At 35.4% G+C, this 26,053-nt stretch overlaps 1 protein-coding gene across 3 annotated transcripts in view; it reads left to right on the top strand.

Moving 5' to 3' along the window:
• The window catches only part of ADAMTS19 (ADAM metallopeptidase with thrombospondin type 1 motif 19), a 242,712-nt gene that overhangs the window by 204,061 nt on the left and 12,598 nt on the right, over positions 1–26,053 (top strand). For 2 of the 3 annotated variants that reach the window (XM_032261509.1, XM_032261570.1), the window contains exons 20-21: positions 2,056–2,260; positions 5,133–5,285. In XM_032261509.1, the coding sequence (XP_032117400.1) occupies positions 2,056–2,260; positions 5,133–5,285 (358 nt within the window). Of the gene's footprint in view, positions 1–2,055; positions 2,261–5,132; positions 5,286–8,756; positions 9,451–26,053 lie in introns of those variants that run through there. The other variant, XM_032261621.1, reaches the window with a different exon arrangement.

Here is a 26,053-nt window from a genome sequence, read left to right as displayed (position 1 = left end):
AAGGGGGTTAAATTTAGGAGGGAAGAAACGAAAGGGATTGGAATTGGGGCATTTCACCTCACCCTGGGGAAAAAAAGGAAAAACAAACTAAAAAAAAAAAAAAAAAAAAAAAGAAGAAAATAAAAAAAAGAAATGTTGTTGAAAAGCTATTATGTTAAAGTGTTATGGATGCTAACAAAAACAAAACATTTATCTATACCTTTGAGGAACTCATATACTGCAAAGGTAAAGAAGGCCAAATTCATTAGGTAGCCTTTGAGCCCTTCCCTAGGGAACATCTAATAAGTCATGTGAGTGCTACAAAGCCAGGTAATAGAGAGCAAAGGAAAGGTCAATCCCTGTTGGTTGACTGGAGAAGCCCTTCTAGGAGGAATGGGCTTGGGGCTAGCTCTCAAGGATCCAGGCAGAGAATTCTACAAATGTCATAAGGTGAAAATAGTGTTTGGTGAGCAAGATCAGCATATGGTTTATTTTCTGAACAAGTGGGAGATGATGCTAGAAACATATATGAATAGTTATGAATCATTTTAAATATACTACTATATATCCTGAACCTATTGTATGTCAGGCAATATAAAAATAAATCCTTTTACAAATTAAAAAATACAAACTTACAGCTAATAAGTATTATTTCAGGAATATACACAACTAATAAGGTACCCGCAAATAAACTAGGGGGTTCTGATCTATATTGTGCTGAAATAGTTAATTTGGGTCTTCCTATGAGATTGCCCAAGTAATGAGAAATACAGAGAAAATTTTTATTGACAAGAATCATACAGAATACCACATTTTAAGAATAACTTTTCTGACATAGGTTTAGTTCTTTCCTGAAGTGAATTTGGGCAGGTGTTTAAATTAGTGGTCCTTAAGGTGAATCTCCATTTAGGTATTAAAATACATATGTATTAGCTTTGAATCAGTGAAATCAAAGAATAATATGGAATCCTGAGAGCCCCTAAAATGGGGTCACATTCAGTTTAGCCCCAAGTCTGTTACTCCAATGTCTATGATCATATCACAGCTAGACATTGGCTAGCCTAAAGCATATGTAGCTCCATCTGGGAGGATATAGCCTGATCATGGAAATCTACTTGCTGCTGATAAGCGTAATACATTGGTGATTGCTGTGTCCAGTTGAGGTCAATCACAGGTTTCTTTCACCTTGCTAATACCACCACATCTCTCACTATGAGGTAATCTGCAGCCTCATTTGAATTGTTGGCTTCTCAACCTTGTAAACTTTGGTAAGTTATTAAGCATCTGTGTGCCGAAGTTTCCCTTTCGGTAAAGTTGGCCATGATAGTTGCGGTACCCAATACATAGGGCTATTGTAAATATTTAAATTATAAAGAATAGGAATACTCCTGGATATTAACAATTTTATACTTACAAAGCCCCACAGTATAGTGATATGGTAAGTGATGAAAGGCAATTTATAATAGGATATGAACAGACTCTGATGGACACTTTGAGATTCTAATAAGAACAAGCTCCTGAGATAAGAAATACAGAGCTTTCAATATAAGAGGAAGCCTGGGCATCTTGGAGAAAACCACTGTTTTGTTAAAAAAAAAAAAAAAGGCATAAAGTTACTGTGTAACATTCTGCTAAGTCTAGACATGTCAAAATTTATGGTAGTGATATGGTTTGACTGTGTCTCCACCCAAATCTCATCTTGAATTGTAGCTCCCATGATTCCCACATGTCATAGGAGGGACCCAGTGGGAGGTAATTGAATCATCAGGGTGGGTCTTTCCCATGCTGTTCTCATGATAGTGAATAGGTCTCATGAGATCTGATGGCTTTATAAAGGGGTGTTCCCCTCCACACGCCCTCTCTTGCCTCCTGCCATATAAGATGTGTCTTGCTTCTCCCTGCCTTCCACCATGATTGTGAGGCCTCCCCAGCCACATGCAACTGTGCCAATTGGACCTCTTTCCTTTGTAAATTGCCCAGTCATGGGTATGTCTTTATTAGCAGTGTGAGAACAGACTAATACAGGTAGATAGATATCTTTTAACTTGTTTTCAGTGACTCTTGCTTTACTTTCAGGTGGATGATGACAGAATGGACCCCCTGTTCACGAACTTGTGGAAAAGGGATGCAGAGCAGACAAGTGGCCTGTACCCAACAACTGAGCAACGGAACTCTGATTAGAGCCCGAGAGAGGGACTGCACTGGGCCCAAGCCTGCCTCTGCCCAGCGCTGTGAGGGCCAGGACTGCATGACTGTGTGGGAGGCGGGAGTGTGGTCTGAGGTGCATACATGTCCCATTTCTTTCTCCATTCCTACTCTGACTCTTAGCTTGTACAAGACCAGGTTGGATCGTGTTCAGAATCTGTATGGCAGTTGATATTTTTTCTATGCTATTTATTAAATTTGTTGATAAAAGGAATATATTCAAATAATTTTGAAATAGACAAATACAAAGATATTTACTTTCTATTCTATAAATATTATAATATAATCAAGGGTATAGTTTATATACATTTCAAATTCTGCATTTTTACTTCTGTATTATGACTACACTCTTAAGTTCATACACATTAAAATACACACTTGACTCATCGCATATCCCTGAACATTTAAAAGGGAAGGAAAGAAAATTAACATTTAATTATTATATGTGAACAAGGAGTATATTTTTACTTAATATTTAATATGCTGTTTATATTTAATCATCTTTGCAGGAAACTTAAGTTTCATCATTTCGTCACTAAGAGTAATATTGCTCAGAGAAAGTAAATAGTTTACCCTAAGTCCTACCTAAGTTGTAGAGCTGGGATTTGAGCCCAAGGTTGTCTAATACATTGCACTCCCCAACCTCTTACTGGCTTGTAGTGTATAACATACAGTTGTGTTCCATGCCAAACCATAGTGATTCATCTTCTGTTGTCGTGATGCTTATCTTTGCATAATAATAAATGCCACTCATAACTTACAGTTACTGGTTGCTCTGAAGCACGTTAAGTGAATATATGCCTGCATTTACTCTTATATTTATGTACTCATATTCACACATGCACCAACACACCTACACACACAGAAAGGAAAATCATCCTTCTATTTAATTTCAAAATATTAGACAGGATGAAAAAATGACAAAATAAAAAATGCTATATTGAATAGCTACTCTTTTGAAAATGAGGATAACGAACCTTAGATAATACAGTTTCTAAATGTTTTCAATTAACCCCACCCCCTCCAAAAAGCATATTCACAAAAAGCCTGGCTTTCTATTTTCTTACTATTCTGGGTTATACTGTTTATTAGATTCTTTTTCATTTATAATGTATAATTTTGAAAATGAATGCCATATCATATTTTGCATTGAAATGAATCAGTTCAATCTGGAGAGAAGAATCACCTGAGCATCAGAGAAACAAAATATCCCACCCCAACCTAATCATAACGTTTGCAAACTCTTCAGGAGGAAATTGGTCAGAAATATTCTACTATACAGATTTTTGGCACCAGCTGAGAGAAATAATATGTCACAATACAATATGCCAATTAAAATTATTTTGGTTTAAGGTAAAACTCAATTTTGGTAAAATTAAGGTAAACTCAAGGTAAAATTATTTTGGTTTAAGGTAAAACTCAATTTTATGAATCAGGTATAGTTTGACTTGCAAAAACACAAAAATATATGTACAAAAGTGCCAAATCACAATGTGTAGTCCACTTTAAAACTGAACATATTCAAATGCAAACTGTAAGTTATGAGACAATTACTTATTTTTGCAAGATTTAGTATACCTACTTAAAATGCCATTAGTTCCGTGCTTAAGTTTTCAGGACCACAAATGTCATTAAAGTTTGCCAACATGAGCAGGAGATGAGCTCAGCTTCTGCTCTCCTCATGACTCAGAGCAATGATTTGGAAATATGCATGATTATTCTTGTATGACATCATTGACAAATACATACTGCAGCCTTTGCTTTGGACTTTTTCTACACACAAATATAAATTGGACTTTCAAGTTTTGTTATATCTGATATAACCTGTACACACATCCAGAGCAATTTTCGTCCCAATGTCCGGGTAGTCAGTGGTGCTTGCCTTTGGAAAACAGGAATACTTATGCATATTCCATGTTGTAGGATAAATGTAAATTAAAGAATAGTACATACGTAAGATTAGTGAAAAAAAAATATATATATATATATGCGCTTCAATCTATTATGTCACCCTCATCCATTATACGTGAGGATTATTTATAAAATAATTTATTAAACTAACTAAAGGATTTTGAACCAAATTGTATTTTCATTCCTAAATATTATTTAGAGGAATTTATAGCAGTATATAATTAATTATGTAAAGAAATTCTAAATTTTTGCTAGGTATGGTTGCTCACACCTATAATTCTAGCACTTTGGGAGGACAAGGTGGGTGGATCACTTGAGGCCAGGAGTTTGAGACCAGCCTAGCCAACATGGCAAAAACCTATCTCCACTAAAAATACAGAAATTAGCTGGGTATGGTAGTGTATGCTTTTAATTCCAGCTACTTGGGAGGCAGAGGCAAGAGGATCACTTGAACCCAGGAGATGGAGGCTGCAGTGAGCCTAGATCATGCTACTGCACTCCAGCCTGGGTGACAGAATGAGACTCCATCTCAAAAAAAGAAAGAAATTCTAAATTATATTTTTGCTAAGATTTTCTCTATTTCATCTTTTAAACATGTTTTTGAGAAATGACATGCTGGAGAAATTGTCATTTTTCACAAACATGTCTTCAAGCTAAATAAAAGAGTATATTTTAGCAAAAGTAAAATGAATTTTTTACATAATTATATTTAAAATGTGACATCAAGTTTTAGAAATTTTATTTTTGATCATAGTGTATTATTTGCCATTCTTAAATAATCCCTGTTATCTTACTCTCTGTACTAATAGTTCAGTATTCCTGAAACCATTTATCTCCAGCATTGTGTCTTAAGCTCCCTCTAGCATCAGATACCAGTGCTTAGCCTGTTATCCTTAAACTTATTATTTATTATTTTATCTGGTTTTTATATGGGCGATGGGCTCACAAGAGATTACTGGAAACCAGTACTTAATTGTGTCTACCATCTGTATCTCCTATTCACCAATTTTATCTAAAACCTCTGATGTATCTTCCAGTGCTCAGTCAAGTGTGGCAAAGGTGTACGTCAACGGACCGTCAGATGTACTAACCCAAGAAAGAAATGTGTCCTCTCTACCAGACCCAGGGAGGCTGAAGACTGTGAGGATTATTCAAAATGCTATGTGTGGCGAATGGGTGACTGGTCTAAGGTGAGAACCATTCTGTGTATTCTCAGTAATAGGTTTCAATAATGTCAGCATCGCCCTGGGTAATATAACCACACAGCATGGAGTTTAGGAGGGAAGGAGAGTAGAATTAAATATCACGGAATATGGAGCATTATATCCATATCCAAGTGCAGATTTTGGCTGGCTGTCCATAATCATGAGCTGTGTTAAAAATTAAGTAAGATAAAATGTACAAAGCACTTAGCACCATACTTGACACAAAGGAAGCACTCAAAAAATAGTAGCTATCATTATTGCTTTTTTGTTAATTTTTGTTCATATAGTTCTTTCTCTGAATATTTTTGCATAAAACTTATCTAAATAAATAGAATACTGTCAGATAAATCAGTTCAAAATATAATTAAGTCAGGTGGCAGAAGAACCAAATCAAGGGAACTCACTTCTTAGTAGATAAAAGGCTGTCTTTTTCCCACCAATTTTGGGAGTTGTTATGGTAGAAATGGAAAGGAACAAAATTGTTGACATCCTTTGTCAAATCAAGTGTATATAATTTATTTGGCAAAAGAACAGTAAGCTTAATTCACGATAATAGTAATGCGTATTTGAAGTTTATAAGAGTAAAGTGGAGCCTCATACAGGGCCGTAGTAAATACCTAAACTGTTCACTCTATGAAATATTAATAAACCCCATGTTTTAAGATAAAATTCTGATCATCTTGAGGTAAAAATAGATTTTACATACTATTTTTCAGAAATGTAAATATGAATCAATGATCCTACTTTCAGCTGTGATATTAAATACTTATTATCATGAAATTATAAAATTCTAGGGCTTAGTTCCATGTTCGGATGGTCATAATGCTTTGGATGAGACATAATAAATCCTCTCTCCTTCCCCTCTTATTGTATAAAAGAGAAAAGAAAATGATGGCTGCTGGGGTATGGAGAGGAGTATAGCAGTTTTTCACAAATAACCCTAAAGAGAATTCTGGGAGAACTATTTTCAATATAGAAAATACTCTGGTTATCCCACTTTCCCAGTGTTGCCCCAAAGCAAATCCATGGAATTTGAAATATAAGCTATTTTCTCATGATTATATATGTCTTTTGTCTCTAAGAAAAGTTTGCATATTAACATTGCATCTGAGTTCTCAGTAAAGTAAACTCTTTCTACTACTTACAACATTCAGAATTCACATAGGGACCCTTAAAGTATGCATTTGTAAACAAAATAAGTCAATCCCTGTCTACAGCAATAAGAAATATTCAGCTCAATCCATGGAAATTTTGACTGGTGAATCATAAAAGGAAACTTCACGCTTCAGAGTAAAAAACTGAGGCAGCACAGAATTCTAAATTAACCACAACTAATTCCTGTTATGTTCAGGATTTGTTTCCCTAATTCTAAGGGAGACAAATAGAGCAGGATAACAGGGAAAGGCAGTGACTTGAAAGTGAAGAGACACAGAGGACAGTTCTCACTCCCTCTTTGCATAGATGGATAAAGTGGTTAAGCCACTGAATTCATGGCTTTGTGTCTTTGTTTCCATATGAGTAAAATAATGAAAATGGATCAGTGTTTTCAAGCTATATGTATGATAACATTTTTTAAATTTTATTTCAAAAGTTTGTGGGGAGCAAGTAGTTTTTGGTTCCATGGATAAGTTCTTTAGTGTATATGTACAGTAACTTTTCATTCATCAGTGAAGATATAGGATAAGATAAGGAAGTAGAAAAAGTACTAGCAGCAAGAGAGTAGGGAAGATCACCTACTGCTCTCTTTCCTTTGTGGAAACTCATTTGTTTCTTTTGGCTATTTTCTTAGAATGAAAGAATTCTGCTCTAAAAAAGTTTGCAAATCACCTGAAAAAAATGAGCTGTATTTTTCCAACTTTGGTGATACATTGAAAAATTTAAATGTAGGCTGGGCACTGTGGTTCATGCCTATAATCCCAACACTTTGGGAGGTTGAGGCGAGTAGATCACCTGAGGTCAGGAGTTTGAGACGAGCCTGACCAACATGGTGAAAACCTGTCTCTACTAAAAATACAAAATTAGCCAGGAATGGTGACACATGCCTGTAATCCCAGGTACTTGGGAGGCTGAGGCAGGAGAATTGCTTCAACCTGGTAGGCAGAGGTTGCAATGAGCCAAGGTTATGCCATTGCACTCCAGCCTATATAACAAGTAAAACTCAAAAATAAAACAAAAAATCTTAAATGTTATTTGTTGTTAACCTCCAATCCAGAAGATGTAATTGCAAAAAACTAAAAGATTCGAGTTTTATTGTAACGTGTGACACAGAACTACAAGCTCATGCAATGCTGCATGTGTAAATATGACTAGGAAATCCTATTTGCTTGAAAAACACTATTACTTTTGATAAATGAAACATGCCTACTATATGGCCTCTGGTTGAATCTTAGCAAAACCAATAGTAACTAGGGAGAACATAAGGAACACTGATTTATTTTTTTATGCTAAATTCAAAAAAAATATTTTTAGCTTTACGAATATATTATGTAATTATTAAATATAATTGGATTGAATTCCTTTTAATTGGTTTTGTGGTGTCACTGTATGGCTACCCAACTAGAACATAGCTTTTGTGAGTGAGGAAAGAAATGAATAGCTTCAACAAATACAGTTGACCCTTTAACAAAACAGATTTGAACTGCATGGATACACATACATATGGATTTTTTCTACCAAAGGCAGATTAAGAGTACAATATTTTCTGGCTGTGAGACCTGCTTTAAGGAGGGCTAACTTTTTGCATATGTGGGTTCTGCAGGACCCACTCAAGCTTGCATGATTTTGGTTATACTTGGGCTGTCCAAAACCAATGCCCACATATACCCAAGGAAGATTGTATTCCTCTTTATTCCTGGCCTTTTAACCTTTGCTTGTTGGCCTGTTTGTTTCTTTGTTTACTTATTTAGAAGATCCAGTAAATAGAGCTCTTTTTTTCACTTTTGGACTTTTCTTGATATGAATATAAGTGCTTTTACTTAAAACCATTTTTTCCTTTTTTATTATAACTATCACAGCATCACAGGCTCAGTGTGCACAAATTAAAACCAGTGGCTCCATGTGAATTTTATTGATTTCACCCTTCATTTTATACTTCTATGATATCACTTTCATGTTAAAATGAAGACCATCCCAAAATAATTACAGAGAAAGGAATAATGAATGCCATGATTAAGTTTCAGTGATTAAAGTATTCAGAGACACAGAAAACACATAAATCTCTTATTCTTATCAGCTGTGTCCCTGAAACAGGAATAGCAACAAGATGTGTGTGATTGTGGGTAGATTTCTTGCTCCTCTGAGATCAGTTAATCTGTCAGTTTCAATCAAAGTCTGCCCTATTTTTAAACTGTCAATACTAAAGTGGACTTCAGCCTTGGATTGGCTTTAATTAGGAATATTAAATGTATAATTTATAAAATCTAGCACTGAAAACCTGCTCCTCCCTTAATAATATAGACGGGTCACTGGAAGAATCAAAAGAAAATATATCCTCATGTTCTCTTACTGCCTAAGAATCATGAACTGCTATTGGACAAAGGTAATATTGGCTAAATGGAGGATGACTGAAAAGATGGCTCAAGCTATGTTCACTGCATTTATATCCGCCTACATGATTTATATCATTCATATTTTGGGTGATTTTGTGTAAGTACTGGAAAAATTGCTCTGGGCTTCTGAAGGGGAAACATAGATTCAGGTATACTCAGAGTGAAATTTATGTTATAAAATTGTTGCCTTTGATTTCTAAGCAAAAGTAATGCAGCCTTCATTGAACAATGTTCAGGTTTACTTCATCAGGATTAGAATGATGGCAAAGAATAGAACACATACAGTGTGGCTGCTTTGCCCTGGCTTCCATTAACTTACACAATTATATGCCGTGGTCTGACTATATCTCTCTCTGCTATAGATAAAGCCTTAGGATCTTTCACGGGAGAAAGGAACATTACCCACATGTTTCCTGCCAATTTAAATCTTCATTCACTCATTTAAGTTGTTCTTGGTATGGAAAACTGACTTGAAAAATAGCATAGTCTCTAATGTTTAATGAAATTACATATATTTTTGGTCTGAATTTGACCTTCCTTCATTTGAACTTCTGCAACTCCTAATTTGCATTACTGGAGATCAGCAGAGGAGCAAAAAAAAAAAAAATTATTTTGTCTATCTGTTACACAGGATCTGATTATTTATGAAGTTTTTTATAGAATTAACCTTTCCATGGAGTATTAACAAGTGATTTGAACTTGTTCAACAGAATTCTGTTGAGAAACAAGACACCTTAAAATTGCACATAATTGTTCTTGGTTTATTCTTATATTTAATTTATATTCTACAATTCAAACTTACTGCTTTAAAATTCTAGGAAATGATTAGTTTTGGCCACATATAAAATTATGACATTATTAATAGATATTTGGACAGGGGATTTATGAGCCTTTTTGAAATGATATAATCCAAAATAATGCTGGAAGCACAGTAAATCATTTTGAATGATTTAGTTATATAGCCCAGCCAACTGAGTATATCTTTGTTTAGAAGTGATAGATATAAAGTCTGCAATATAATGAGTAATTTTTAACTTATCCTCCAAAAGGAAACCACACTTATATTCAGCATGTTTGATTGAATAGGAGAGGAATTAGGCAAATGAGAAATCTAAAAACTAAAGTGATTTTTCCTAATGAATAATGAAAATATACTTATCCAAATATCTGCTTTCTAGCAATAAAAATTAGATTTATGCTAATAAGAATTCTTATTCTGAGCTCATGCTCATAGTGAAGATTTTCTAGTTTGCTATAGTAACAAATCTCAAAATGGTGTTCTACAATTTTTTTTTCTCATTTTCCGTGGGAACAATGTTTTGGCTGAAAAAATAAAATATATTGACTACTTAATAATTTATTTTTGTGATTAAAGACCTGTATATATCTGGATTATTTCTAGTAAAAATTTCTTACCGTACATATTACTGATGTTATTGAAATCAACTTCATATATTATATTATACTAAAAATCTATAGTATCTATAAGCAAATAAGTATTTCTAAGTTGTTATCACTGTTTAAAAAAGCTCAAAAATAAAGTGTATAATTAGTTATGCCAGCTCCCTTAAAGTGTGCTTTGCCTAATCAAGCATTATAACCTTAAAGTGTTCTCCTGTTGCATAATTATTAAATTAGAGAAACTCATAACAAACAAGTACAAGATCAAAGAAAAAACAATTTGGCCGGGCATGGTGGCTCACATCTGTAATCCCAGCACTTTGGGAGGCCAAGGTGGGTAGATCACCTGAGGTCAGGAGTTTGAAACCAGCCTGACCAACATGGAAAAACCCCATCTCTACTAAAGAAAAATACAAAATTAGCCAGGCGTGGTGGCACTTGCCTGTAATCCCAACTACTTGGGACGCTGAGGCAGGAGAATCACTTGAACCTAGGAGCCAGAGGTTGTGGTAAACTGAGATCATGCCATTACATTCCAGGATGGGCAACAAGAGCAAAACTCTGTCTCAAAAAAAAAAAAAACAAAAAAAAAAGGAAACCATTTAACAAAAACATTCCTCATGCACATACTTAAATCTAGAAGGACAATACAATATTTATTACCTTTTCATTTTGGGCCTTACCTATATTCAGATTGGCCAGCAGTCAATACAAGTGACTTGATTTGCACCATTTCACATATCTCTAAAGAAAACATTTTCTCTTACTTTTTGTTATAGTGGATCCTTAGGGCGTGTAAATTTGAAGCTCTCAGTAAATTAATAGGCTGTAGGCTCATAGGATCTTTGGCCTGACCATCTGCTTTCTATTTTCTTTTTTTTTTAATTTATTTAAAGTTCCAGGATACATGTGCAGGACGTGCAGGTTTGTTACATAGGTAAATGTGTGCCATGGCGGTTTGCTGCACCTATCAGCTCATCACCTAGGTATTAAGCCCCACATGCATTAGCTATTTAGCCCGATGCTCTCCCTCGCCTGTGTCACCAACGGGTGCCAGTGTATGTTGTTCCCCTTCCTGTGTCCATGTGTTCTCATTGTTCCGCTCCCACTTAAGAGAACCTGAAATGTTTGCTTTTCTGTTCCTGTGTTAGTTTGCTGAGGATAATGGCTTCCAGCTCCACCCATGTCCTTCCAAAGGACATGATCTCATCCCTTTTTATGGCTGCATAGTATTCCATGTTGTATACATACATTTTCTTTATCCAGTCTATCATTGATGGGCATTCGGGTTGATTCCATGTCTTTGCTACTGTGAATAGTGCTGCAATGAACATATGCATGCATATATCTTTGACAAAAGAAGACATTTACGCAGCCAACAAACATATGAAGAAAAGCTTAACATCACTGATCATTTGAGAAATGCAAATCAAAACCCCAATGTGATACCATCTCACACCAGTCAGAATGATGATTATTACAAAGTCAAGAAACAACAGATGCTGGTGAGGCTGTGGAGAAATAGGAACACTTTTGCACTGCCTTTCTTTTCTACACAGAAGCTTGTCACTTCTTAAAACTAACATTGACAGTAGTGTGTGAGACTTATCACAGTTGGTAGGATGTTTTTAATAATCATTGAGGACATTTCTTTCCACTGACAGAAAGCTCAGTGAGACTTTGAAAGGAACTTGAAACCTTGATCTGATACAAACAAGAATATGCTGAAGTAACTGTTTTAATCATGCACCCCTGATGTCTATTGTTTTTTGTTTTTGATGTTTTTAGTTTGCATTGCTAAAAGGGACAAAAATCACCAGATCCAAAAATTTTAAAGGGGGATTTCTTGCTGCCTCAGGGCTAGGCTAGGACCTTAGGACTATGGATTCCAACATGCCTGTGCTGACCAATGTTGGCAAATATCTTACCCCAATTGAAATCAACTTGCAAGGAGTTCCAGAGTCCTAGTGCGAATTTGTATAGCTTACTAGTTTTAACACAACTAAATGAAGTAGGCTACTACGCTTTATTAGAAGGAAATTCAATCCCTTGTTGAAAGAATACTTATTTAAATTTAAGGGAATGATTAGTAGCAAAAGCAAATAACCGAATTAAATACCCTAATAGAATGTAAAAGTAGAAAATGTTAAGTATCCACTGCAACTAGAGAATAAAATGAATACAATGAAGAAAATATCTGTCAAGTAACATTAGTAAAATTGGTATATACCAAAGACCTCAATTTCATTGTTTTTATAAGATCAAATACTTATTAATTTAAGAATTCTTTAGTTAGCATTTCCAAAATTTTGTTCCATGGAAAGCTCATTCCTTGGGATGTGGTCTCCATGTATGAAAAATGCTAATGTTAAATAAAGAAAAGCAAGTATCCTTGCTGTAGGACTTTCAAGATGTTTTAATATTCTACTGTATTTGGTAAATTGCAAAGAGAAAACTAAAGTATTTCTGCTTTCTTTTTGCTTTATACCAAAGATCACTTTTACAGAAGACATAGCTAGTTTGTTATTTAACATAATACACTTTGGGTGACCTTACATTAGATTATGCAAATTTCAAAGACTAGTTATGTATATGTTTTTTTCCTAGCTAGAAAAAATGTGTAGATTGAAACCGAACTGAAGTTGTCTATAATCTAGAGAATTATTTCTGAAGTAGTTTCACATTTTTTATTCAAAATTATTTTCTAATTATGTCTGCAAATATACTGATTGGAGAAGGTTGGAGAAGGTAACTGCTTACAATTTTTGTAACTACAAATAATCACATAAGACAGGAAAATATGAGCAGCTACTGCCTACAACACAAAATTGTCACACTGACAGCTCTCATTGTCAGATCAGTCCATCAACTAAAGAAATCAAAGATTGTGGGCTTAGTTTTAAAGCTTGTGGGCACTGAAAAAAAAAAAAAAAGACTATCCCAAGATATCCTAAAAAAGGAATATTTTACATTTTATATTCTTTGAAAACTGTTCACAACAAATAGATAAGTCAGTAATAAATAGGATACTTTTTTCAAGAAAGACTTTCTATTTTGTTGTTTAAGTACATCCACTGAGTACTTACAAAACTTGCTCCTCACCATTACATCTTGAGAAACCATGCAAAAGTTCCCAAACCATTGGCTATGAAATTGTTTTGTCTTTGTCTCTTTGAACTAACAGAGAATGGAAATTGTTTTTGCATTGCTGTTATTCTTACTTTGAAAATCTCCTGAGGGAGTCTTATTTATTGCAACTAGATATAAAAAATTTAAAAATGAATTTCTAAAATGTTTCAGTTGCTGAAAATAGCCAAGTACATTGGCTGATATGATCAAACAGAGCAGAAATATATTAGCTTAAAAAGAATGAGGCACATATACTATCTGTATATGTCTTCTACCTAAAGAAAATGTATATTTCAGAGAGACTGAGATACTGGTTTTCTCTCTCCCCCACCCCCTATGTGTGTGTAACATGTATATAAGTCTAAATGCAAGTATAAGAGTATGTGTTTAATCTCATTTGTATTGGAAAATGCAAGAGAAATAATATTGTAAAAATAAAATCCAGAGGGTTTCATAGTATTTTCTTCTTCATAGCTTCTAGCACAATTACTAGCTTTTAAAATAATACTTTCCATCACTATTCTTGTGCAGCATACTAAAGAATCTATAAGTTCATCTTCTAAATCATATCTCAAAGTAATTCAGAAAGTAAATGTGATGGAGTTACTCTTGATATTCTTTATAGAAGGATGGAACATACATGCTCAATCTCATTTTTGTGATGTTGAGCCTCAGAAGGACTCTATGTTGCAGGGGTTGGGGAGGTATGTTCACATGAAAAAAATATGAGAATTCGATAAAAAGTTTTATAAAATTAAAAGCAGTAGTTTTAGCATAGAGTGTATTTTACTTATATGTGGTGAAATATTTGTTCATCAACTACTAGAGACTATCCAGAGATAGACATAACCAGATAACCAGGATAACTAGAGAAATTTAAGATACAAGAAAAATATGTAAATCATCAGGCAATTGGAAAGATATCACATGAGGTCTTTGGATTGAAAATGTAACAAGCTGGGCATGGTGGCTCACATCTGTAATAACACTTTGGGAGGCCAAGGCAGGGAGATCAGTTGAGGCCAGCAGTTCAATACCAGCCTGGCCAATATGGCAAAACCCCATCTCTCCTAAAAATACAAAAATTAGCCAGTTATGGTGGTGCATACCTATAATCCCACCTACTTGGGTGGCTGAGGCATGAGAATTGCTTGAACCCAGGAGGTGGAGGCTACACTGAGTCGAGATTGTACCACTGCACTCCAGCCTGGGAACAAAGCAAGACTCCATCTCAAAAACACAAAACAAAACAAAATTAACAAAATCGCTTTAACAAACACAGCCATGGGCCCTGAGCCGGAGTTCCTGGCCTTGAGATTTTGTTTCAGGATGACTAGATGGCACTCCAGTATCCACATAACCGGGGTTTCAGATCAGTGTTGATCTTGCTTGCAGAGAAGCAGTTCCTTAGTCCCCCTCACCTCAAACTCCACATTTGTAAAATGTACCAAAGTAACAACAGGCTTCTTTGAATATCAAAATGCTTTCACCATGGAAGTAAAAGTAATAATCCAGTGTCAACATGTGCATAGTCCAAGGAAATGTATTTTAAAATCTTTAAAATGAAGAGGAAATAAAACACAAATAGCAGAATGGATTAGAAAAATATATATCTACAAGCTTGTGCCATAGGACAAAATATGCATAAGTCCATATAGCATAATAAATAAATCTAACAAATATGTTTACAAGTAAATATGCACACACAAATATGCACACCCAGAAGTAACATTGGAGTAGTGGAGTAAGGGATATTGCAGGACAACCAGAAAGCTCCATTTAAAGGGTGCAGAGTCAACTGAGTCCAACTGCTTTTACATATGTCTTCTCCACAGCACTTCTAAGATTGGATTTTATCATTTCTTACACCAACTTGATAGGTGAAAAAAATTTTATCTCATTTTGAAATGCACACTTTCTTTGACTCAAAGAATTTGACTCCGTAACGAAAGATTTTCCTTATGAACATTTTCACATAATTTCCTAAGGATATTTATGAAGCTGCTCACTGCTGTAGCTTTAGGTCAACAAAAATTTGAAAACAACCTGTATGTCCATTATCTAGTTACAGAACTCATGATGCTATTTTAAACAGTGGAATACTGTAGCTTTTAAAAAATATTTGTAGATAAATACATGCTGATAAGAAAATTTCTCCAAGTCCTACAATTAAGTAAGTAAATGTCATGCAGGAGAGTCATGTAGTGTCAACAAAGGTTATTGTAGGTATGTTCATCATATACATATTACAATTTTTCTACACAGATGTACAAAGAATATTTTATTTGAATTACATTGAGGGAAATGAACTTCTGTGCTTATATTTTTACCAAATCTATTTAATTACTTTTAATTTTATAAAATTTGTTAACAGTTTGTATCTGGAATTTTTTCAAAACTCTTATTCTTTTAATGCTTACATTTTTTTCAGGGTATACTATTAAGAATGATTGATATTATGGATACAGGGAGATGTGAAAATACTATAGGGTTTCAGGAGAGAGTTGAGGACTTGGGACTAGAAGAGTTAAGATAGCTCAGTATATGAAGTTAGATATTTTTGGTTTGAATTCTGTATCTTCTGTTATAATAAGCTAATGAGTCCAAATGAAATAATCCATGGAAAATTCTTAGGATAGTGTCACATACACAGTTACTGTAAAAGTGCTGGCTATATTCAAATTGTAGTGTCAGTGGGTCTAGGGAGAAATGGTTGAATTTGAGAATTTTTTATGAAGTTAAAATGAAAAGAATTTGGGTTGGTTATCTGTAGTGGGAGGTAAGAAAGCAGGAGGTGTTAAGGAGAACTCCCAGGTTAGTTTTCTGGCCTGAGAAACTTGTATGGATGGTGGTTTTGTGATATGAGACAGAAACCCCTGGAGAAGGATTAAGTTTGAAAAGGAAGATTGTAAATTCTATTTTGGACTATGTTTCAATGTGCTCATAAAACAGTTAAATACTGGTGTTTAGTAGGCAGATTAGGGGAGAGGTATGGGATGGAAATAAAAACTTCTGAGTCATCAGCAACTAAATGGTGTTTAAAATTTCAAAGTACGTGTGTATCTGGGTAGGGAGTATAGCCTGAGAAGAAAAAAATGCAAAAAAAAAAAAAAAAAGAGTTTCTGAGAAACTCCCTCTGTGAAGGCGTGTGAGAGAAGCAGCAGCAGCTGCGGCAGAGGGAACCAAGAAAGGATTAGGATTATTCAGGGGAGCAAAAGAAAAATCATGAGAAACAACAAAAAAAGTATTTTTGAAAATATTCCCTGTGATGGGGACTGAATCAGAGGGAGTTGAGGGTACTATATCTTTGGTCTCAACTCAAACTTCAGCTGCCCTAGGAAACTGCCTTTGGTATCCCAATAACTCCTCATTTTTTTTTAATTTTTATTTGTATTTATTTTCCTGATACAGGGTCTCATTCTGTTGCCCAGGCTGGAGTGCAGTGGTGCAATCTCAGCTCACTGCAGCCTCTGCCTTCTGGGCTCAAGCAATCCTTTCACCTCAGCCTCCTGAGTAGCGTACACCACCACACCCAGCTGATTTTTGTATTTTTGTAGAGCTAAAGTTTTGCTGTGTTTCTCAGGCTGGTCTCAAACTCCTAGGCTCAAGCCATCTGCCTGCCTTGGCCTCCCAAAGTGCTGGGATTACAGTCATGAGCCACCATGCCCAGCCCTGATTTTTAAAATATATATATTTAAACCAAAATTTCTGATCTTATTTTCTCAAGACAATAGCCCACTTTCAGTTTCCATTTTTTCAAAAAATTTCAAAATCATCTCCCCACCTACCCAGGCGAAAAGCTATCCTTGACACTTCTTCCTCTAGACACAAGTAGGGCTTTGTCTCAGTTGCTCGTAATCCCCAATATAATACCACAACCCTTTCCTATATTTCACCAGAAATAGAGTAACAGTTTTCTTACCTGCATACTCCTCCTCCTGAAGCTCCATCCAGTCACAAGAGATGGTTTCTCGTTCTTTCCTATACTCTTAAGTACTTCCAGAGATTCCCACTGATTACATCAACTACCAGATACTGTGCCTCAAAGCCTTCTGCATTGTAACCTCACCTACCTCTCCAGAATTTTCTCATCATCTTCATTAACTCAGGTGTTTCCACTAAGCTCAGGCCTGAGTAGTTGTTACTTCTACAGTCTCTATGTCTTTGTTTATACAGTTTTCTGTGTCTGCAATGTGTTTCTTCCAACTATCCAAGTCCTCAAAGACCAGCTGAAGTATCTAGTTTCTCAAAGGGCTTTGCCAGTAAATGATAGCCTCAGAGCTCCTTGGCACTTATTGATTACATTAGTTTTTCACAATTATTGTCTTACACTATTGCCATTTTATTAATAAAATCTTAACTCCTTTACATTTCTCAAAAATCTCTCAGCAACCAGAATATTGTACTATATGTGTCAGCAAAAGAAAAAAGTATGATACATTTAAGCATTGTATTTTTAAAATTTTAAATTATTTTTTTAAATGTGTAGGTATTTATGGATTTTTTTCTAATTTGATAACTAAGATTTCATATATTTACAAAATATTTATTCACTGCTATTTTCCATAAAAGTTAAACTAATCAACATAGTTTTATGTAGTCATATAACTCTCTTTACCTTTTCCTAAATCATACCTCAAACTATGTGAAAATATGTTTTTAAGTAAATTTACCCTTTAATATCAAAATACTTGAGACAATAAAAATGTTTTTAAAGTTGAGTTTCAAGGAAACAGGCAGACTTCTTTTGCGTCCTCTTGAATCCATTTGCCTGGAATACCTACCATCAGGTTAGATGGCAGTTATCTACCTTAAAAAAGAAGTGGTGGAGAGAAGCAAAGCTCACTTAAGAATTTTCTCAGGGAAATGGCAAACACATAGTTTATTCTAAGTTGGAATAAGTTAAATATAGCTATATAATGCTATCTGTGCTATTTTAAATCAAGACTATACTTATTTAAACAAAAGAGAACAAAAAAACACACATTTCTCCTCACATGGCCACAGAGGCATCTGATCCATTTTTGACATACAATTATTGGACTAGACCTGGAAAGTATTTTATTTGAAAAGGGAATTTAATGATTGTCCTTCCAAAAAGTTCTCTCTGGTGGGAAGATGTTTCAGTGGAATGACAGTAATAAAATAGAAATGTCTTGATACATTTCCTTCACTTCAGCAAAGTGATTTCTGGTCTGAGCTCTGACAGAATTGCAAGTGTGCTCAAGACTTTGTGTCTATTAATTACTTCTTAATGCAAACATCATTTTTTTCTTCCATTGTTGTGGTGATCAGTGTACACGTTGATATAAAACATATTTTGTTATTTTGACAATCCTTTCGCAACATATTGGGTTCTCTCTAAATCATTCATAAGCAATCTGTTTGATTTTGTCACACACATTTCCTTGATTTGCTATAACTATATAACATTTTCGTTAAACAGGCAAGAAGAGTTTGAATGTTAGATCCCAAAAAAAACTAAATTAATTAAACAGATACACACACACACACACACACACACACACACACACACAAGAAAACCCTGAAATGCCTGACCTATAGGAGTGAATTCAATTCCAAATATCTATGTGTTAAATAAGGCAGACAAATTGCTTTAAAAAGACACTGAAACACAGACCAAAACGAATAGCAAATCTTTAAAAACAAACCTAACTTTTGTTCTTTAGTATGCTTGTTTCACACTCACTTTATTAAAAAGTTGAAAGATGGAGCTGCCAAACATATACATAAATGAATAGGAATGCAGCGCTAATAATTTCCAGTAGAAGTCATCCTTTAGTTTCCTTATGAGGTCCTCTCTCCACTGTGAATGCTACTTCACTCTTGTTAAACCACTTTGGAATAATCCATTATTCCCAAAGACAAATTACCCAAGTCAATGCTGTTAACCTTGTTACAGATTGGCATTTATCATTATAGATTATATCAGGTTCTGTAAGATTGTCTATTATATTGGTTGAGGAAAAAACATTTGTGCTCTGCCAGTGACAATTTTCCCTTAATTTAGGAATTCCTATTTCTTACAGAGGCCAGCTGGAAATGAGCAAAGCATTACAGAGCCTTCCTTAGCTGTTGGCCTGGAGAATACACATTCTCTCCAAAATATATATCTTTGGCATAGTGTAGAAGTAAGGAATCTTGGGTAATCTCTGTCCTGGCCAAGTGTGAGAATTATGATTTTTAACCCCTAAATACACTGAAGTGTTTTTTTTTTTCTTTAAGGATTTAAAAATAGACTGCTGTTAGTTGAGTTTTTTAATCTAACAAAAATTTAAATAAACACCTTAGAGTGATATTTTTACTGTTATGTTTTCTGCCTCTTTGGTAACATATTTAACATGACATTTTATAGGATTTGCACCTTGAAGAGTTTTATAGTTTCTTTAGGATTGTGTTTAACATGAACAGATTAATAGTTCCATAAACTCACTGACAAACTAGATTATGTAATCTAAATCTACAAATAATCTCCTATATGGTCCCCAAATCTAGGTAAATATTCAGAGTGACAAATGACTAGCTAGTACTGAAGCAGTACTTATATGACTTTTCTGAAGTCCTGACATAAAAGGTAGAAAGTAACATTTAGTCAATAATTTTAAACTTTGGCATTTTACCTTAGATTCTCTATATGTAAGACTAGATGTAGAAGTATTTTATTTAGCCCCGTGCTCAAAATCACATATTATTTCAAATTATAACTTCATGGGCAAATGTGGAACATTTCCTATAACAACAGTTATTAGTCAAATAAGTAGAGTTAGTAATTAGTGCATACTTTCAAAATGATATAATTAAAGTGAAATATCAAACAGACCATTCAAGAAATATTTTATTCTAACACTAAAATATTTATCAGCTGGGTGCAGTGTCTCATGCCTACAATCCCAGCACTTTGGAGGCCAAGGCAGGCGGATCACTTGAGGTCAGGAGTTCAAGACCAGCCTGGCCAATATGGTGAGGTCTCCGTCTATACTAAAAATACAAAAATTAGCTGGGTGTGGTGGCCACACCTGAAATCCCAGCTACTTGGAAGGCTGAGACAGAAAAATCGCTTGAACCTGGAAAGTAGAGATTGCAGTGAGCCAAGACTGTGCCATTGTACTCCAGCCTGGGCAACAGAGAGAGACTCATCTTAGAAATTAATTAATTAATTAATTAAATGAAATAACTATCTCTTTTCTTTTGAGCTTTTTTGTGCCAAACAGTAAGAGCTTTTATCATACATTTTAATTTTAGGATGATATATCTGTATGTATATATAGATATAGATACAGATAGATACCTATATATGGATATATACATAGACAGATATAGATTTTTTTTTTTTTTGAGTTGAAGTCTCACTCTGTCGCCCAGGCTGGAGTGCAATGGCGCCATCTCAGCTCACTGCAACCTCTGCCTCCAGGGTTGAAGCAATTCTCATGCCTCAGCCTCCCAAGTAGCTAGGATTACAGGCGCCTGCCACCATTCCTGGCTAATTTTTGTATTTTAGTCGAGATAGGGTTTCACCATGTTGGCCAGGCTGGTCTCAAACTCCTGACCTCTGGTGATCCACCAACCTCAGCCTCCCAAAGTTCTGGGATTACAGGTGTGAGCCACCATGCCCGGCCTAGGACAGTATATTTTTATACTTCTTCCTTTCACATTCACTTTGAGAAGCAAATAAATCTTTATTTTTACAAAGAAAGAATTACAAGACTCAGTGTCAAGATTCTAGTATAGTTGTTTATGAAAGTTTAGTATAGAAAAACAGCATAACTGTTGGCTGCTCACTGGATAGCAGCAGTGTGAGACATCAAAAATTAGCATGCAGGACAGTCCGGTGGATATCAGATCCCATGGAGTGCAGAAGCAATACAAGAATCAGAGATCAATGGAAAGAATGAGTGTCTGATCTCTAAACACGAAGGCAATTAAGAGGTTTTTATGAACATCCCATTTATAAAGTGTTTAGTGAAATTAAGTTGTTCAGAAGTGCCTACGTTACTTCTTGAACTAGCAGACAACAATATTCTTTGATGAATTTGGCAGAGACATGACAATGGCTAGGTTACACCATGAGCCATCACATAAATTTCTACATATGACTCATGAATTTTCAGTGACAGAAAGATAATTTTATGCTTTATAAAAGTAGATTCAAGTTGTACTAGGTACAAACCTTGAAGAACCCACTGACACGGTTGATTATTCTCTTGTCTCATTTGGGCACTTTAAAAAAATATGTGGATGACTATTGGAGCTTGTGTAGCCCCTTTGAATTAAACATATTTTATTTATTTCATTATATTTCAAAGCATGTTTGCTATCATTCACTGGTGGATACTTACCAAGCATAATGGTGTTCATATAAACTGTGGGAAAAAATACATGAAGATGATCTTGATAAACATATTCAACTATATTATAAAAGGAACATTTCTATATTAAATAATGAAAATTTAGCAACAGAGTATGTTCATATCTTCTGTGCAGGATTTGATCCATCAAAAACTTCTTTATAATGTTGTGCTATTTTAGACCTAATTAACCTCCATTCCTAAAATGTATCAGATTACACTTGAAAAAACCTTAATTTCATCAGGCCACAGATACTCAACAGTACACATTCACTGTTCTTGAACATACTAGAGCTTTGACATCTGTAAATATCTCAAGGTAAATGGACATTTCTATGAGCATTTTCTATAAGGTATTCACCTATTTTTCAGTGTTAAACCAAGGTCTTTTTTAAAGAAAATTTTTTTTACTTTAAGTTCCAGTATACATGTGTAGAACATGCAGGTTTGTTACATAGGTAAATGTGTGCCATGGTAGTTTGCTGCACCTATCAACCTGTCACCTATATTAAACCCCGCATGCATTAGCTATTTGTCCTGATGGTCTCCCTCCCTTCCCCTACTCGTGACAGGCCCCAGTGTGTGTTGTTCCCCTCCCTGTGTCCATGTGTTTTCATTGTTCAGCTCCCACTTGTGAGTGAGAACATGCAGTGTTTGGTTTTCTTTCCCTGTGTCGGTTTGCTGAGGATGATGTCTTCCAGCTTTATCCATGTCCCTGCAAAGGACAAGATCTCATTCCTTTTTATGGCTGCATAGTATTCCATGTCGTATATGTAAAACATTTTCTTTATCTAGTTTATCATTGATGGGCATGGTTGGTTCCATGTCTTTGCTATTGTGAATAATGCTGCAATAAACATGCATGTGCATGTATCTTTATAATAGAATGATAGATATTCCTTTGGGTATATACCCAGTAATGGGATTGCTGGGTCAAATGGTATTTCTTGTTCTAGATCCTGGAGGAATCACCACACTCTCTTCCACACTGTTAAACTAATTTTCATGCCTACTAACAGCATAAAAGTGTTCATATTTCTCCACAGCCTCATCAATATCTGTTGTGTCTTGACTTTTTAATAATCACCATTCTGACTGGTGTGAGATGGTATCTCACTGTGGGTTTTGATTTGCATTTCTCTAACAATCAGTGATGTTGAGCTTTTTTACATATGTTTCATATGCATAAAAAATGTCTTCTTTTGAGAAGTGTCTGTTCATGTCCTTGCTCACTTTTTGATGGGGTTGTTTTTGTCTTCTAAATTTGTTTCAGTTCCTTGTAAATTCTGGATATTAAGATCTTTTGATAGATAGGTAGATTGCAAACATTTTCTTCTATTGTAGGTGGCCTGTTCATTCTGAAAATAGTTTATTGTGCATTCCAGAAGTTCTTCAGTTTAATTAGATCCCCTTTGTCAATTTTAGCTTTTGTTTCAATTGCTTCTAGTGATTTCATCTTTGCCCAGACCTAAGTCCTGAATGGTATTGCCTAGATTTTCTTCTAGGGATTAAACCAAGATCTCAGCAACATTTTTCATTAATGCCATAAGTAATATAATTTCAGCAGTGAAATTTCCATGTTCAGTTTTCTCATGTAATTTAACTTGTCAGTAGTGTCTCATGTGTTCACCTTTTGTGATAGAAGAAAGGATTTCACACCTTGTTTTGTCCAAGAAATGGACTTCACAACTATTCAGAGTTCATTTCATCCCTTTGTTTCTACAATAATGTCACAGTTAAGAATTTGTTAAGATTGTTTTGAGTGTGTTTTTACTTCCTACACATTTTCATTTTCTCCATTCATCTGTGTTTAGGCCAATCTATAAATTTGTCAAATCATTTTGGCATCTGAGCCTGTCTTTATTGGTAATGCCAAACCCTGTCTGCTCAGTGCTATCATCTAATTTAGCAAATATAATTTTATAAGAGTTCATGTCTCTGTCTGTTACATCGCCAATGGTCATTTTTAGAAAAAATTATAAACATCTGAGTTAAGTAAACTTCTACTCTACACTTCTGCAAACTTGGATGTTGCTTATACTTCTTCCAAGTATTTCCCTTTCAGCTAGTTTATTTAGATTATTTTTAGGTAAAATAAAGTCGGTCTGCTCTTATTACCTGGTATAAGAGTGGTAGGTAATAAAGTAGGAAATGGCAGAAAATTAAGCTTTAAAGACTGAAAATGAATATAGGGTTTAAGAAGGTATATTCCAGGCAGCGTGGCAGTGGCTCACGCCTGTAATCCCAGCACTTTGGGAGGCTGAGGCAGGTGGATCATGAGGTCAGGAGTTCGAGACCAGCCTGGCCAATATGGTTAAACCCTGTCGCTACTAAAAACACAAAAATTAGCCAGGCATGGTGGCTCGCACCAGTAGTCCCAGCTACTCAGGAGGCCGAGACAGAAGAAGCACTTGAGCCTGGGAGGTGGAGGTTGCAGTGACCCAGATTATGCCACTGCACTCCAGCCTGGGTGACAGAGTGAGACTACATCTCAAAAAAAAAAAAAAAAAAAAAGAAGGTATATTTCATTTCAAGAGAAGATTAAGCCTTTTTCTTGTTACCAAGTTGATTTGCTAACATTTCTATCTGAGCTTCTCATTTACTAAACCATTTCTCTAATCACTTCGAGAGTCCAAAGTGTTTAAACTATTGAGAATTATTTTATCATGTTTGGTGTTTGACATGTTAGCCACAGTATAGACATAACTTAATACAATCTTAGACATTGTCACTAATGTCCATGGCAATGAATGACTTATTTCATTATTTTAAAAAATATGGTTGTCAGTGAAAAGAATCATACTGTAAAATATTTAAAGATATTTATTCTAAGCCAAATATGAGTGACCACAGCCCATCACACAGCCCCAGGAAATTCTGAGAACATGTACCCAATTTGGTCAGACTACTGCTTGGTTTTATACATTTTAGAGAAACATAAGACACCAATCAACACATGGAAGATGTACTTTGAAAGGCAGGACAACTTGGAGAGGGCTACCAGGTCATAGGTGGACTCAAAGATGTTCTGATTGGCAATTGATTAAAAGAATTTTTTAAAGACCTCGAATCAATAGAAGTAAGTGTGTCTGGGTTAAGATAAGGGGTTGTGGAGACCAAGGTTCTTATGCAGATGAAACCTCTTCTTGGCAGGCTTCAGAGAGAATAGATTGTAAATATTTCTTAGCAGACTCAAAGAGGTGCCAGATTCTTAGTTAATTCTCTCCTGAATCAGGAAAAAGACCTAGAAAGGGAAGGGGATTCTTTACAGAATGTAGATTTTTTCCCACAAGAGAAGCTTTGCATGGCCATGTCAAAATAAGTCAAGAAAAGTTTTGGAGTAAAATACTTAAATACCCAAGATTTGTCATCTGACACCAGGGAAATTGAGGATGCAAACACAGAAGAGCAGAAGTTTAATAGGCAAAAGAAAGAGAAAAAAAGAATCTCTCTCTCTGTCTCTGTCTCCCCCCTTCCCTCCCTCTCTCCCCCTCTCCCCCCCTCTCTCCCTCTCTCCCTTCCTCTCTCTCCCCCACCACTCTCTCTCTCTCTCTCTCCTCTCTCTCTCAGCTCAATTTTACAGGCTGCTGTTTGTTAGAATGGTTTGGGAGCTACTTTTCATTAAAAGAAAAATCTTACCGGGGATTCTCTTACTAACTGCCTAAATAATTTCTTTCTAGCTAGTGTATGAAAAATATATTAAAAAGCTTTAGAGCAGGAATGAAAGGATGAAAGTAAACTTAGAAGAGGACCAGGCAGGCAACTTGAAGGACAAGTGTGCGGTTTGACCTTTATGACTTGGAGTTTCCTGTCGGCATGCTTCTGGGGTCTTCCATTCCTTAGCCCCAGTTCTTCTTTTGGGGTGAGTTGTCCACATGCACAATGGCAGGCTCGCACTTGTGAGGGGAGCATGCGCAGTGCGGTTACTGGAGTTGTATACATGCTCACCGAAGGTGCTCTTCCCTTACTAGTCTAATGTTCCTAGGAGGTCATATACTGGTTAAACGCCATCATTTTTCCCTCATAATGCTCATGCTTGAGCCTACTTGACCTATTCCTGAGATCTTATTGGGAAGCTGCTGATCACCAGTTTCAGGGTTTTTTTTTAATCTATAAGGAAAGTGCCTTCCCCTGGCGCTGGCTGCAACTAATTATTATTTTAGAGAGACAGTTAACAACCTCTGACCATCACCTGATGGTCACTTGACATTCCTGGTTGTGAGGGAGGGGGAGTCCCTCTGCTGCCCTGCTCATGTCTGCCTGACTATCAGTATAACACTACCACCCATTCATGGCCTGAATCTGTCTT

The sequence above is a fragment of the Sapajus apella genome, unplaced genomic scaffold (genome assembly GCF_009761245.1).
Source record: "Sapajus apella isolate SASKATOON/1434 unplaced genomic scaffold, GSC_monkey_1.0 scaffold1, whole genome shotgun sequence".
NCBI lineage: Eukaryota > Metazoa > Chordata > Mammalia > Primates > Cebidae > Sapajus > Sapajus apella.
Note: the sequence above shows the minus strand (reverse complement) of the source record. Positions and strands in the feature narration are given on the sequence as shown.